Below are 13,433 nucleotides of genomic sequence, written 5' to 3'. Positions count from 1 at the left end.
TCACCCTCATACCCGTGTCATACACCGGCACTGCCATTAATGTAGCACTGACCACCAGAGTAGAAGCACCAACCCACTACTACACACTCACCCTCATACCCGTGTCATACACCGGCATCGCCATTAGTGCAGCACTGACACAAGAGTAGAAGCACCCACCCACTACTACACACTCAACCTCATACCCGTGTCATACACCGGCACCTCGATTAGTGTAGCACTGACCCCCAGAGTAGAAGCACCAACTCACTACAACACACTCACCCTCATACCCGTGTCATACACCGGCATCGCCATTAGTGTAGCACTGACACAAGAGTAGCAGCACCCACCCACTACTACACACTCACCCTCATACCCGTGTCATACACCGGCATCGCCATTAGTGTAGCACTGACACAAGAGTAGAAGCACCCACCCACTTCTTCACACTCACCCTCATACCCGTGTCATACACCGGCACCTCCATAAGTGTAGCACTGACACAAGAGTAGAAGCACCAACCCACTACAACACACTCACCCTCATACCCGTGTCATACACCGGCATCGCCATTAGTGTAGCACTGACACAAGAGTAGAAGCACCCACCCACTACTTCACACTCACCCTCATACCCGTGTCATACACCGGCACCTCCATAAGTGTAGCACTGACCACAAGAGTAGAAGCACCAACCCACTACAACACACTCACCCTCATACCCGTGTCATACACCGGCATCGCCATTAGCATAGCACTGACCACAAGAGTAGAAACACCCACCCACTACAACACACGCACCCTCATACCCGTGTCATACACCGGCATCGCCATTAGTGTAGCACTCACCACCAGGGTAGAAGCACCAACCCACTACTACACACTCACCCTCATACCCGTGTCATACACTGGCATCGCCATTAGTGTAGCACTCACCACCAGAGTAGAAGCACCCGCCCACTTCTACACACTCACCCTCATACCCGTGTCATACACCGGCACCGCCATTAGTGTAGCACTCACCACAAGAGTAGAAGCACTCACCCACTTCTACACACTCACCCTCATACCCGTGTCATACACCGGCACCTCCAAAAGTGTAGCACCGACCCCCAGTGTAGAAGCACCCACCCACTACTACACATTCACCCTCATACCCGTGTCATACACCGGCACTGCCATTAGTGTAGCACTGACCACCAGAGTAGAAGCACCCACCCACTTCTACACACTCACCCTCATGCCCATGTCATACACAGACATCGCCATTAGCGTAGCACTCACCACCAGAGTAGAAGCACCCGCCCACCACTACACACTCAGCCTCATACCCGTGTCATACACCGGCATCGCCATAAGTGTAGCACTCACCACCAGAGTAGAAGCACCAACCCACTACAACAAACTCACCCTCATACCCGTGTCATACACTGGCACCGCCATTAGTGTAGCACTCACCACCAGAGTAGAAGCACCCACCCACTACTACACACTCACCCTCATACCCGTGTCATACACCGTCATCGCCATTAGTGTAGCACTGACCCCCAGAGTAGAAGCACCCACCCACTACTACCCATTCACCCTCATACCCGTGTCATACACCGGCACCTCCAAAAGTGTAGCACCGACCCCCAGTGTAGAAGCACCCACCCACTACTACACGCTCACCCTCATACCCGTATCATACACTGGCACCGCCATTAGTGTAGCACTCACCACCAAAGTAGAAGCACCAACACACTACTACACACTCACCCTCATACCCGTGTCATACACCGGCACTGCCATTAGTGTAGCACTCACCACAAGAGTAGAAGCACCCACCCACTACTACACACTCACCCTCATACACGTGTCATACACTGGCATCGCCATTAGTGTAGCACTGACCCCCAGAGTAGAAGCACCCACCCACTACTACACACTCACCCTCATACCCGTGTCATACACCGGCACTGCCATTAGTGTACCACTGACCCCCAGAGTAGAAGCACCCACCCACTTCTACACACTCACCCTCATACCCGTGTCATACACAGGCATCGCCATTAGCGTAGCACTCACCACCAGAGTAGAAGCAACCGCCCACTACTACACACTCACCCTCATCCCCGTGTCATACACCGGCATCGCCATAAGTGTAGCACTCACCACCAGAGTAGAAGCACCCACCCACTACAACAAACTCACCCTCATACCCGTGTCATACACTGGCATCGCCATTAGTGTAGCACTCACCACAAGAGTAGAAGCACCCACCCACTACTACACACTCACCCTCATACCCGTGTCATACACCGGCATCGCCATTAGTGTAGCACTGACCCCCAGAGTAGAAGCACCAACCCACTACTACCCATTCACCCTCATACCCGTGTCATACACAGGCACCTCCAAAAGTGTAGCACCGACCCCCAGTGTAGAAGCACCCACCCACTACTACACACTCACCCTCATACCCGTGTCATACACTGGCATCGCCATTAGTGTAGCACTGACCACCAGAGTAGAAGCACCAACCCACTACTACACACTCACCCTCATACCCGTGTCATACACCGGCACCCCGATTAGTGTAGCACTGACCCCCAGAGTAGAAGCAGCAACTCACTACAACACACTCACCCTCATATCCGTGTCATACACCGGCATCGCCATTAGTGTAGCACTGACATAAGAGTAGAAGCACCCACCCACTACTACACACTCACCCTCATACCCGTGTCATACACCGGCACCTCCATTAGTGTAGCACTGACCCCCTGAGTAGAAGCACCAACCCACTACAACACACTCACCCTCATACCCGTGTCATACACCGGCATCGCCATTAGTGTAGCACTGACACAAGAGTAGAAGCACCCACCCACTACTACACACTCACCCTCATACCCGTGTCATAAACCGGCACCTCCATCAGTGTAGAACTGACCACAAGAGTAGAAGCACCCACCCACTACTACACACGCACCCTCATACCCGTGTCATACACCGGCACCTCCATAAGTGTAGCACTGACCACAAGAGTAGAAACACCCACCCACTACTACACACTCACCATCATACCCGTGTCATACACCGGCACCTCGATTAGTGTAGCACTGACCCCCAGATTAGAAGCACTAACTCACTACAACACACTCACCCTCATACCTGTGTAATACACCGGCACCGCCATTAGTGTAGCACTGACCCCCAGAGTAGAAGCACCCACCCACTACTACACACTCACCCTCATACCCGTGTCATACACCGGCACCTCCATTAGTGTAGCACTGACCCCCAGAGTAGAAGCACCAACCCACTACAATACACTCACCCTCATACCCGTGTCATACACCGGCATCGCCATTAGTGTAGCACTGACCACAAGAGTAGAAGCACCAACCCACTACAACACACTCACCCTCATACCCGTGTCATACACCGACATCGCCATTAGTGTAGCACTGACCACAAGAGTAGAAGCACCCACCCACTACTACACACTCACCCTCATACCCATGTCATACACCGGCATCGCCATTAGTGTAGCACTCACCACCAGAGTAGAAGCACCAACCCACTACTACACACTCACCCTCATACCCGTGTCATACACCGGCACTGCCATAAGTGTAGCACTCACCACAAGAGTAGATCCACCCACCCACTACAACACACTCACCCTCATACCCGTGTCATACACCGGCATCGCCATAAGAGTAGCACTTACCACCAGTGTAGAATCCTTCGGTCTGGTGACACACAACCTGGCAGCCTGGTCAGACATTAAAAGCAGACAAACAACTGATTGAAGCCTTTCATTCAGGGACACATGGGGCGACGTTGCCATGAATGAGTGATCGTGTTCACGCATGCAGTGAATGAAGTGTAATCAGTGTTACTGGTGTCAGTAGGTATTGCCCAAATCAGTGAATGATAGCATGAGCAACACCATCCGTATCACATACAACCCCAAGGGAGGGAGTGGGCAGGATTTTTCCGTATTTCGGCTTAATCTCGACATCGGCTGAACACTTTCAAGTCAAACCCGGGTCACGACCAAACCCAGGACCAAAATACCTTACTCACCATGCAATAAAGAAACCATGTTGCTCAATTTGTAATATTATTATATTTATTCATCAAATAGTATACACCCAAGCGGAACTACAACAGATGAAAATAGATAAAAATTTGTGTATTTTGTGTGAGAATGAACCTGAAAATAGGAAACATGTCTGTAAACAGTGATTATAACTCCATGAAAAACCTCATTCTGGCTGCTTAACTATAAAATTAATATATAAATCAAGTATTTAAAGCAGTAGTTACATCGAGAAGCATTTCTAAGAATTACTTTGGATGTTACACAACAGTGTGTGTGTGTGTGCGTGTGTGCGTGCGTGCGTGCGTGCAAGCGTGCGTGCGTCCGTGCGTGCGTGCGTGCGTGGGTGTGTGTGTGTTGAAGGTTGCAACTACACTACATTCACACTGTATTCTGTACATTACACCAGGGAGTCTATAGCAGCTAGACGAACATGTTGAAGGTTGAAACTATTCTACATTCACACTATATTCTGTACATTACACCAGGGAGTCTATAGAAGCTAGACGAACGTGTTGAAGGTTGCAACTACACTACATTCACACTATATTCTGTACATTACACCAGGGAGTCTATAGAAGCTAGACGAACGTGTTGAAGGTTGCAACTACACTACATTCACACTATATTCTGTACATTACACCAGGGCGTCTATAGAAGCTAGACGAACATGTTGAAGGTTGCAACTACACTACATTAACACTATATTCTGTACATTACACCAGGGCGTCTATAGAAGCTAGACGAACATGTTGAAGGTTGTAACTACACTACATTCACAGTATATTCTGTACATTACATCAGGGCGTCTATAGCAGCTAGACGAACATGTTGAAGGTTGTAACTACACTACATTAACACTATATTCTGTACATTACACCAGGGAGTCTGTAGAAGCTAGACGGACATGTTGAAGGTTGTAACTACACTACATTAACACTATATTCTGTACATTACACCAGGGAGTCTGTAGAAGCTTGACGGACATGTTGAAGGTTGCAACTACACTACATTAACTCTATATTCTGTACATTACACCAGGGAGTCTGTAGAAGCTAGACGGACATGTTGAAGGTTGCAACTACACCACATTCACACTATAGTCTGTACATTACACCAGGGAGTCTATAGAAGCTAGACGAACATGTTGAAGGTTGCAACTACACTACATTCACATTATATTCTGTACATTACACCAGTGAGTCAATGTATTTCTTTTCGGTCCTACAGGGGTTAATTGACAAGTTCTTAGCCTCACAGACAGAACTTAGAAACAGAGAAATCCTGTGTCGTAGGCATGATGTCGTTGGGGTTTATCCACAAAAAACTTGAGTCAGCTAGGGAAATCAATAGGAATGTAAGGTGATCAAGAAGTTTAAGGGTTCGTTGGTGGGTGGTTATCGGCTTGTGGGAGAGAGCGATTTACAAACCACAGAATGATGGCCAAAACAAAATGAGGGGTGGTCGGGTAGCCTAGTGGTTAAAGCGTTCACTCGTCACGCCGAAAACCCGGGCTTGATTCCCAACATGGGTACAATGTGTGAAGCCCATTTCTGGTGTCCCCCGCCGTGATATTGCTGGAATATTGCAAAAAGCGGCGTAATACCATACTCACTCACTCACTCAAAACAAAATGACTATTTGACAGGTACAACACATGGAGTAAGAGAGTGTTGAGCAGCAGCGAGTAGGTGGGTACGATTTGTCAATGCTTCTAGTCTAACTATGTGGGTATAATCTGAAAGCAGCTGAGATTCCGCTGAACACTTTCCAGGAAGTCAAACCCAGTCCACAGGAGCAGACACCTTACCCACCAGGGTACTAAGCCACGCCCATAACTATATATATACTGATGAAATCTGAGACGTATTTACCAGTGTGTAATGAATGGGGAACTATGACATGGAATAATATCTTCGCTAAACACACTCTGCACATCCCTGCTATGCTGTTTTACAAAGTGGTGTGTGACACATCAGCTCCAGCCTTCAGTAATACTTCAATACAATCTGCAGATCCCATACATGAAGCTGAATGAAGTGGTGTGTCACCTATATTATTCTGTACATTCACATCATCCCCAGCCTTCAGTAACACTTCAATACACTCTGTAGATCAACTGTCTGCTGCTTTATGAAGTGGCGTGTCACCTGTCTTATTCTGTACATTCACATCAGCCCCAGCCTTCAGTAACACTTCAACACAGTCTGTAGATCCCCACCCTGCTACTTTGTGAAGTGGCGTGACACCTCTCTTATTCTGTTCATTCACATCAGCCCCAGCCTTCAGTAACACTTCAATACACTCTGTAGATCCACTGTCTGCTGCTGTATGAAGTGGTGTGTCACCTGTCTTATTCTGTACATTCACATCAGCCCCAACCTTCAGTAACTCTTCAATACACTCTGTAGATCCCCTCTCTGTTGCTTTATGAAGTGGCGTGACACCTGTATTATTCTGTACATTCACATCAGCCCCAGCCTTCAGTAACACTTCAACACAGTCTGTAGATCCCCACCCTGCTGCTTTATGAAGTGGCGTGACACCTGTCTTATTCTGTTCATTCACATCAGCCCCAGCCTTCAGTAACACTTCAATACACTCTGTAGATCCACTGTCTGCTGTTGTATGAAGTGGTGTGTCACCTGTCTTATTCTGTACATTCACATCAGCCCCAGCCTTCAGTAACACCTCAATACACTCTGTAGATCCCCTCTCTGCTGCTTTATGAAGTGGCGTGACACCTCTCTTATTCTGTACATTCACATCAGCCCCAGCCTTCAGTAACACTTCTACGCACTCTGTAGATCTAAACAATGCTGCTGTATGAAAATGGCGTGTCACCTGTCTTATTCTGTACATTCACATCAGCCCCAGCCTTCAGTAACACTTCAACACACTCTGCAGATCCCCACATTGCTGCTGTATGAAGTGGTGTGTCACCTGTCTTATTCTCCTCATTCACATCAGCCCCAGCCTTCAGTAACACTTCAATACACTCTGTAGATCCACTGTCTGCTGCTTTATGAAGTGGTGTGTCACCTGTATTATTCTGTACATTCACATCAGCCCCACCCTTCAGTAACACTTCAACATACTCTGTAGATCTAAACAATGCTGCTGTATGAAGTGGCGTGTCACCTCTCTTATTCTGTACATTCACATCAGCCCCACCCTTCAGTAACACTTCAACACACTCTGTAGATCTAAACAATGCTGCTGTATGAAGTGGTGTGTAACCTCTCTTATTCTGTACATTCACATCAGCCCCAGCCTTAAGTAACACTTCAATACACTCTGTAGATCCACTGTCTGCTGCTGTATGAAGTGGTGTGTCACCTGTCTGATTCTGTACATTCACATCAGCCCCGGCCTTCAGTAACACATTGACACACACTGTATATCCCTGATATGCTGCTGTATGAAGTGGTGTGTCACCTGTATCAGATGAGAGTTGATTCACATTTGCTCCTTTCGCCAGCAGAAATGACATAACATCTGAGTGTCGTCTACATGAGCTGTGAAGGGGAGTGTGTCCATTAGATGACATCATGTTAACAGTAGCACCCTTCTCAAATAACATTTTGACCATAGTCAAGTTCCCCACCTCACAAACACTGTTTACAGCATCACCATCAACCTGTGCTCCTCTGTCTAAAAGAAAGTCTACCATGTCCTTGTTCTGGCTCATGGAAGCAAATCTAAGACCTTTCTGGTTATCCAGATCAAATCCTGTTTTCACCAGCAGTTTCACCACCCCTAAGTGACCATTTTGTATGGCAAGGTACAAAGGGTCACCATTTACACGATGCACGTTGACATCCACACCCGTGTTAATTGCTTGTTCCACAGCTGATGTAAGGCCATACTTGCAAAGGTAATGAAAGACAGTCTGTCCTGTACAATCGCTTGCATTCAGGTCAGGGTCAAGGGCCAGAATCTGATCGACAAACACGCTGTCTTTGGTTTCTGCTGCTAACATGATCGGAGTTACATTATGCCGACCATATCTAGCATCTATGTCAAGCTTCATGTGTTCACTGATGTAGGTCAATACACTACAAGCAGCATTCTTGCACACCCCAAGTAAAATGTCACGCATTTCACTTTGGCTGAATGATATGTTTTCTTTCTCCATGATAAATTTGATCAGATGATGTGACTTGTTGCTTGAAAGCAATTCCAAATATGATTGTCTTGAAGAATTATCAGCTAGTTTCAGAATATCAGGAACAGACATGTGACAGTGTGTCTTCAGACAGTCCATGAACAAGTCAATAAACTTTGAATTACAACATGCCTGGTGCGATAAGACATGCAACAAATTGCCTCTCAGTTTCAGTTGCAAATCTTCTGGCTAAATGTCCAGCAAAGGTCCATGAGATGTTTGCAACAAGACCGGTCTCACTAGGAACACTTTCCCTTTGTCTTGTGGATGGTTTAAGACGAAGTCGCTGATGGATGAATGACAAACTACAATTTTCGATGACAAACTTTGATTGTTTTGTACTGAGTAATAAAGCAACACTGTCATATATAGAGGGATGGTCAAACATGTATGTGTCATCTTCCTTCATGAGGTAGGATCCAACCAAATCATCAGCAGCTGTGATGCTTTCATACGCAAGATTATCATCCTCCTCCAACTCCTGTCCACTAACCTTCCCATCTCTTTTAATCATAGCCATGAACAGTGAACGCTTTATCTTATCCTTAAGAAATTTATCCAAAGTCTTTTTGAGGAACACAAGAGGCATTTTAAAAAAATCTAAAACAGTCTCTGCTGAAGGTTGCGGCTGATCCTTTCCATATGTCGCGACAAACATTTTACATACATGGGGAAAGCCGTGTGGACAGTCAGCCTGACATATCTGAGACACAGTTGACTCATCAAAGTCCATCTTTGTCTTTGTTTTGACATGAACATGCCAAATCTTCCTTCGTTCATTAGAGTCTCTCTGAGAAGAAACTTCCACCACATACAGGGGACTAGATATGTAATCTGCCATCTTTCCCAAATCTGCCAATGAGGATTTCAGCAGATAGTCACGGCCTACGAAGATAATGATAGTTTGGTCTTTGTTAGGCGCTGTTCTTTTCAGCTCTGTTTGCTCATCTTTTGTTCTCTTTAAACCATTTTTTATATTAGTGGACTTGTCTATGGAATCTTTTTCTGTATATTTATCAGGATCTTTCACATCCACAACAGGTAGTAGACTTGGTCTCCACTTGGCCCATTCTGCTACATCAAATTCCAGATCACCAAATATGTCATCTAACATAATGACAGGGTTAGTGCTGGCCGATATGACCTCATTGAACTCCTCCGGTGACACCACCTGATACACTTGTCTCCCCTGAGTGTGCTGATCTTTGAGAGCCATGTAGGCTATTGTAGACTTCCCCTCTCCTGGCCTTCCTTTAAGTGTCACCCATGTTGCTCCTCTGTCTAGCTTGTCTGTCACCTTCTGCAGGCCTTCTGTCTCCACCATGTCTTTAGTCCACGACTGTATCCTGGATTCCGTTCTTTCTGTAAAAACAGGGCTTTACATTTGACTATATTAAAAAATCTGTGTTAAAGTTAACAATCTTATTATTATGATAATTTATTCTCAGTTAAAGGAACGTATTGTAGCCATCATCAAATAAGGTTGGACTCTGAGCATCCTTATGTTGACATGTGACCTGCGAACACTATCAAACTGATCAAACTGAAACATGTTTTCTCACAGCATTTCTCATTTCTGTGTAAGTTATTGTTCTAAACGAGATCAGACAGTTTACGAAAGTAAGTAGATAACTCACTCCTGATCTTCTGTGCTGCAGTCAGTTGTTTCTCCTCTTCCTGGTTGGTCCGAGGTGCACCATCGTTCTGTGTTCCTCTAATGTTCTGGGTTCCGCCAAAGTTCAGATTCCTGGCGCCCCTGACTGTCACATCCTCAAAATTCTGCCGTACGTAGAAATTGTTGTACTGGACAACTGAAACAGAAACTGGGACTGAAGCCCTCACAGATGTTTCTATATTTGAACCTAGCTATCTCTATAGACAACGATCATGAAGAGAGGCATACTACTTCATATTAGTCATTATATTTCCATTAAAGGTCTCATTACGTTTTTCTAAAATGGCTAACCTGAAATAGAGCAGAGCTTACAACTCTCTGATCAGGCCGGGTGAGATTGTATTGAGGCTGTATACGGTTACAGACACCCTGCCCAAAAATGTAGGCATAGATGCCACAGGATATTCGCTAAAAAGCGTCATTTGTAATTATCCTATTGTAAGTATTAGATATCTGAACCTTTAGTCATGTGTGTGTATCATGTAACAGCGCTCACCTGCGGGAGAATCCACAGGCACTGGTACCCCAGGTAGCCCTGATGACTGTATCTCTGATACAACAGATCCTGGTATTCTGGGTAGAAGAGAGGATGTGGACGCTGGTGTCAGTGCTGCTGTTCCCGGGACTTGTACAACAGTTGTTTCGGGGACTACACAAGACGTAGTTGTTGACAACTGTGCCTGACTTGTTGTCTGATCAACACCAGCAGCTGAAGCTTGCTGGAGTTGTATCCCCTGCTGTGATGTTGACGCTATTTCTCCCTGTGGTTGCTGACAACATCCCACAATGTGTTGTGCTACTGCCGTGGTGTCTATGATGGGAACAAACATGGCTATTATCCATTCGGATTAGTTTCAGGAAAACCTTATGGTTACTCAGCCAATGGCCTGTTCTGACCAACATCTTTGTATCTTAGCATGTTGCAATAAAACACTGTTTTGGTTGTTTCCTAATTGGCGATGATTACAGTTGGATCGCAATGAAAATTTAGAGGACAGTTTTTGAAAAGAAATGTGATCAATTCATAGTTTAACTTCCGATGACATTATGGCAAGAGCGACTGGGAGTCAACTATGGATTTTGATTAAGATGATTACTTGACATGGCTATTCATATTGTGTTTCCATTATTGTGAGGCAGTATAGCCACAATGCTCTGTGGCTCACCTGAATTATGACGAAATAATTTAATGCCACTTCAGCCTATTAGTGTTATATCACATGTATGAGTACATCTTCCCGAGGAAAGGGAGTTAACTGACTCTGAAGTCCAGTTTCCAACCTTTCAGTACTTGGGTACGATTACTGTGCTCAATCTTAGCGCCACCAGTGGCTAATACGAGTTATGTCCCTTCTATGACCCTCCTATTGACCAATCAGATTCTCATATCACTTGCATTTGCTTCGAACAAAATGGCTGCACCAGTTCTGATCAGTGAACAAGATATATTGAAATAAAATGGGCCTTTCCTCGCAAAGTGCATCAAATCACCAAATCAAGTGAACACCTTGATTAAAAACTTCAAAAGATTTGGAAAATATCTGTCGACGCCCAGTTGACGGTACACATCATGCACTTGTCAAAAATGTGCACGTTGAAATCAGTGTTGTTTACGAACTGCATATCAATTTCGTTATGCGTATTTAATTACAATGTGCCAGTCCAGCCAAAATATAACTCCATAATTCCAGTCTAGTTCGGCAAGGGTGGCAACTGGACTTAGCTTGCTCCCTTGCCTCGGGAAGATGATATGAGCATAAATAAATAGCCTGAAATGCACTGCTTTCTTTTATTTTGCATTGGCTCGTTTTGTAACTTGTGTTGGCTCTTTCTGAAACAACAGGAGCCAAGTGACCGAGGAAAAACTCGAACTTGTTGCTGTCAAGAGGGCATCATTACCTAGCCTTACTTCCTGTAAGCATACATACCTTTACCTACAAGTTGGTACGACTGTTGTTGAACAGTCTGGAATTTGACCTTTGTAGCACATGCTCCAAGTTGATACATATCTTCGATTTTATCTCCCTCTTCTTCATCTGTCAAGTCACGAAACAAACATTCGTCAGCACTCTCTTCATCAACATCTTTATTTCCTGCATCCTCCGAAGTACTGCCTGATCCATCAGTGGTTCCAGGCGGGTTGTCCTCATCATTGCTTTTCCTCCTGCAATTTGCTGGTGTACATTCTTCACTATCTGTGTCACTTTGACCTTTCTCCATCTCGGCCATATTCAACCACTGAATATATCGTTCTAATCTCTATCTTTGAAGATTCTTTACTACTTCCTGTCTTTCATGAGGGTCTTCAATCTAAGTTGGCACCAAACTCGTCATCACCATCCTACAACAAAATCGCCTAATGTGTACAATGTCTGTCTGCAGGACAGTCCTACATTTTCCGCTACAGCACTGTAACACACCTGGATAAGGAGTCAAGTCAATGTTACCTTTCAGTATTGTCGAAGTGCGAAGGTAAAATCAAGGTAAAAAGGAGCACATATGTTGAACCCCATTTACTACACATTTACCAGATTTCATTACATTTAGATAATGACCACGTAACTACCATAAAAAGCATTTCTCCAAATAGCCTCCGTCGTGTTTAAAAGATCCCACAGAGGCAGATGGAGGCGCCGTTGGACGCCATAGACACAACATATTAAAGCACACTTGAATTTCAGAAAAGCATATGAAGCAATATATTAAGGCTTACACATCGTTGTACCCCTTGTGACTGTAGGATTCAGTTTATAAACATGTCATCATTATATTTCGTGAGGTGCTGTTTCAGAAATACATTTCATGTTTACATGTCATATTAATCAAGGAGAAACAAGGTTTACTGTCAAAACAAACTCCCCGCAAAGAACAAGGGTCTACATGTTAAAACTTCACCAGTTGATTATAAAATAAGCATTAATCGTTACTTGATTTAAAGGTTCATTAATGTTATGTAAGTTCCTGTATGCAAATGTTGCAGGAGTACCGGTATCTTTGATGCAACAATGTCCTCACACTGAAACATGAAAGTTGGGCCTACCTTTAGAATTCTGGCGATCGTAGCTCCAATACATTACGATAGCCTGACGATAGACGGAGTGAGAAAAATCGTAGCCCCCATACATTAAGATAGACTTACTGTAGTCAGAGCGTGAAAATCGTAGCTCCAATACATAACAATAGCCTTACGAGAGTCGGAGTGAGAAAAATCGTAGCCCCTATACATTAAGATAGACTTACTGTAGTCAGAGCGCGAGAATCGTAGCTCCAATACATTACGATAGCCTTACGATAGTCGGAGCGCGAAAATCGTAGCTCCCATACATTAACATAGACTTACGACAGTCGTTGGGCTAAGATAGCTTTGTGAAACTTGACCCGGGGGCAACAAAGTTAACAAACACGTGACAAAACCCTATGATGTTCTATCCCTGTCATACCTAGATAACAGAAGATGAGTTTTCAAGTTCAGTGCCAACGGTCGGATGATGGACGCCAGCCATAACATAACCTCAT

At 45.0% G+C, this 13,433-nt stretch overlaps 3 protein-coding genes across 3 annotated transcripts in view; 1 reads left to right on the top strand and 2 right to left on the bottom strand.

Moving 5' to 3' along the window:
• Positions 1-1,227: 1,227 nt before the first annotated feature.
• LOC125374159 lies at positions 1,228-2,661 on the top strand. Its single transcript, XM_048384988.1, has one exon. It carries the CDS (start codon positions 1,228-1,230, stop codon positions 2,659-2,661), a length of 1,434 nt encoding a protein of 477 aa, XP_048240945.1.
• Positions 2,662-6,772: 4,111 nt separating this feature from the next.
• Positions 6,773-13,433, bottom strand: part of LOC125374158 — a 28,996-nt gene continuing 22,335 nt past the window's right edge. Inside the window, exons 4-8 of the mRNA XM_048384987.1 lie at positions 11,846-12,081; positions 10,414-10,566; positions 9,880-10,053; positions 8,667-9,604; positions 6,773-8,374 (exon numbers count right to left, since the gene is read on the bottom strand). Of these exons, the coding sequence (XP_048240944.1) occupies positions 6,884-8,374; positions 8,667-9,604; positions 9,880-10,053; positions 10,414-10,566; positions 11,846-12,081 (2,992 nt within the window). The 3' untranslated portion in view covers positions 6,773-6,883. The remainder of the gene's footprint in view (positions 8,375-8,666; positions 9,605-9,879; positions 10,054-10,413; positions 10,567-11,845; positions 12,082-13,433) is intronic.
• On the bottom strand, positions 8,352-12,247 carry LOC124121657. The gene is made up of 4 exons (XM_048385102.1): positions 11,846-12,247; positions 10,414-10,728; positions 9,880-10,053; positions 8,352-9,604 (listed from the first exon to the last, which is right to left on the bottom strand). The coding sequence occupies exons 1-4, from the start codon at positions 12,144-12,146 to the stop codon at positions 8,364-8,366; spliced, it is 2,031 nt and encodes a 676-aa protein (XP_048241059.1). The 5' UTR covers positions 12,147-12,247; the 3' UTR covers positions 8,352-8,363.

Source organism: Haliotis rufescens, unplaced genomic scaffold, assembly GCF_023055435.1.
Source record: "Haliotis rufescens isolate VD_foot unplaced genomic scaffold, xgHalRufe1.0.p SCAF_53, whole genome shotgun sequence".
NCBI lineage: Eukaryota > Metazoa > Mollusca > Gastropoda > Lepetellida > Haliotidae > Haliotis > Haliotis rufescens.
The sequence above is the reverse complement of the archived record's forward strand: the minus strand, read 5'-3'. Positions and strand labels throughout refer to the sequence as shown.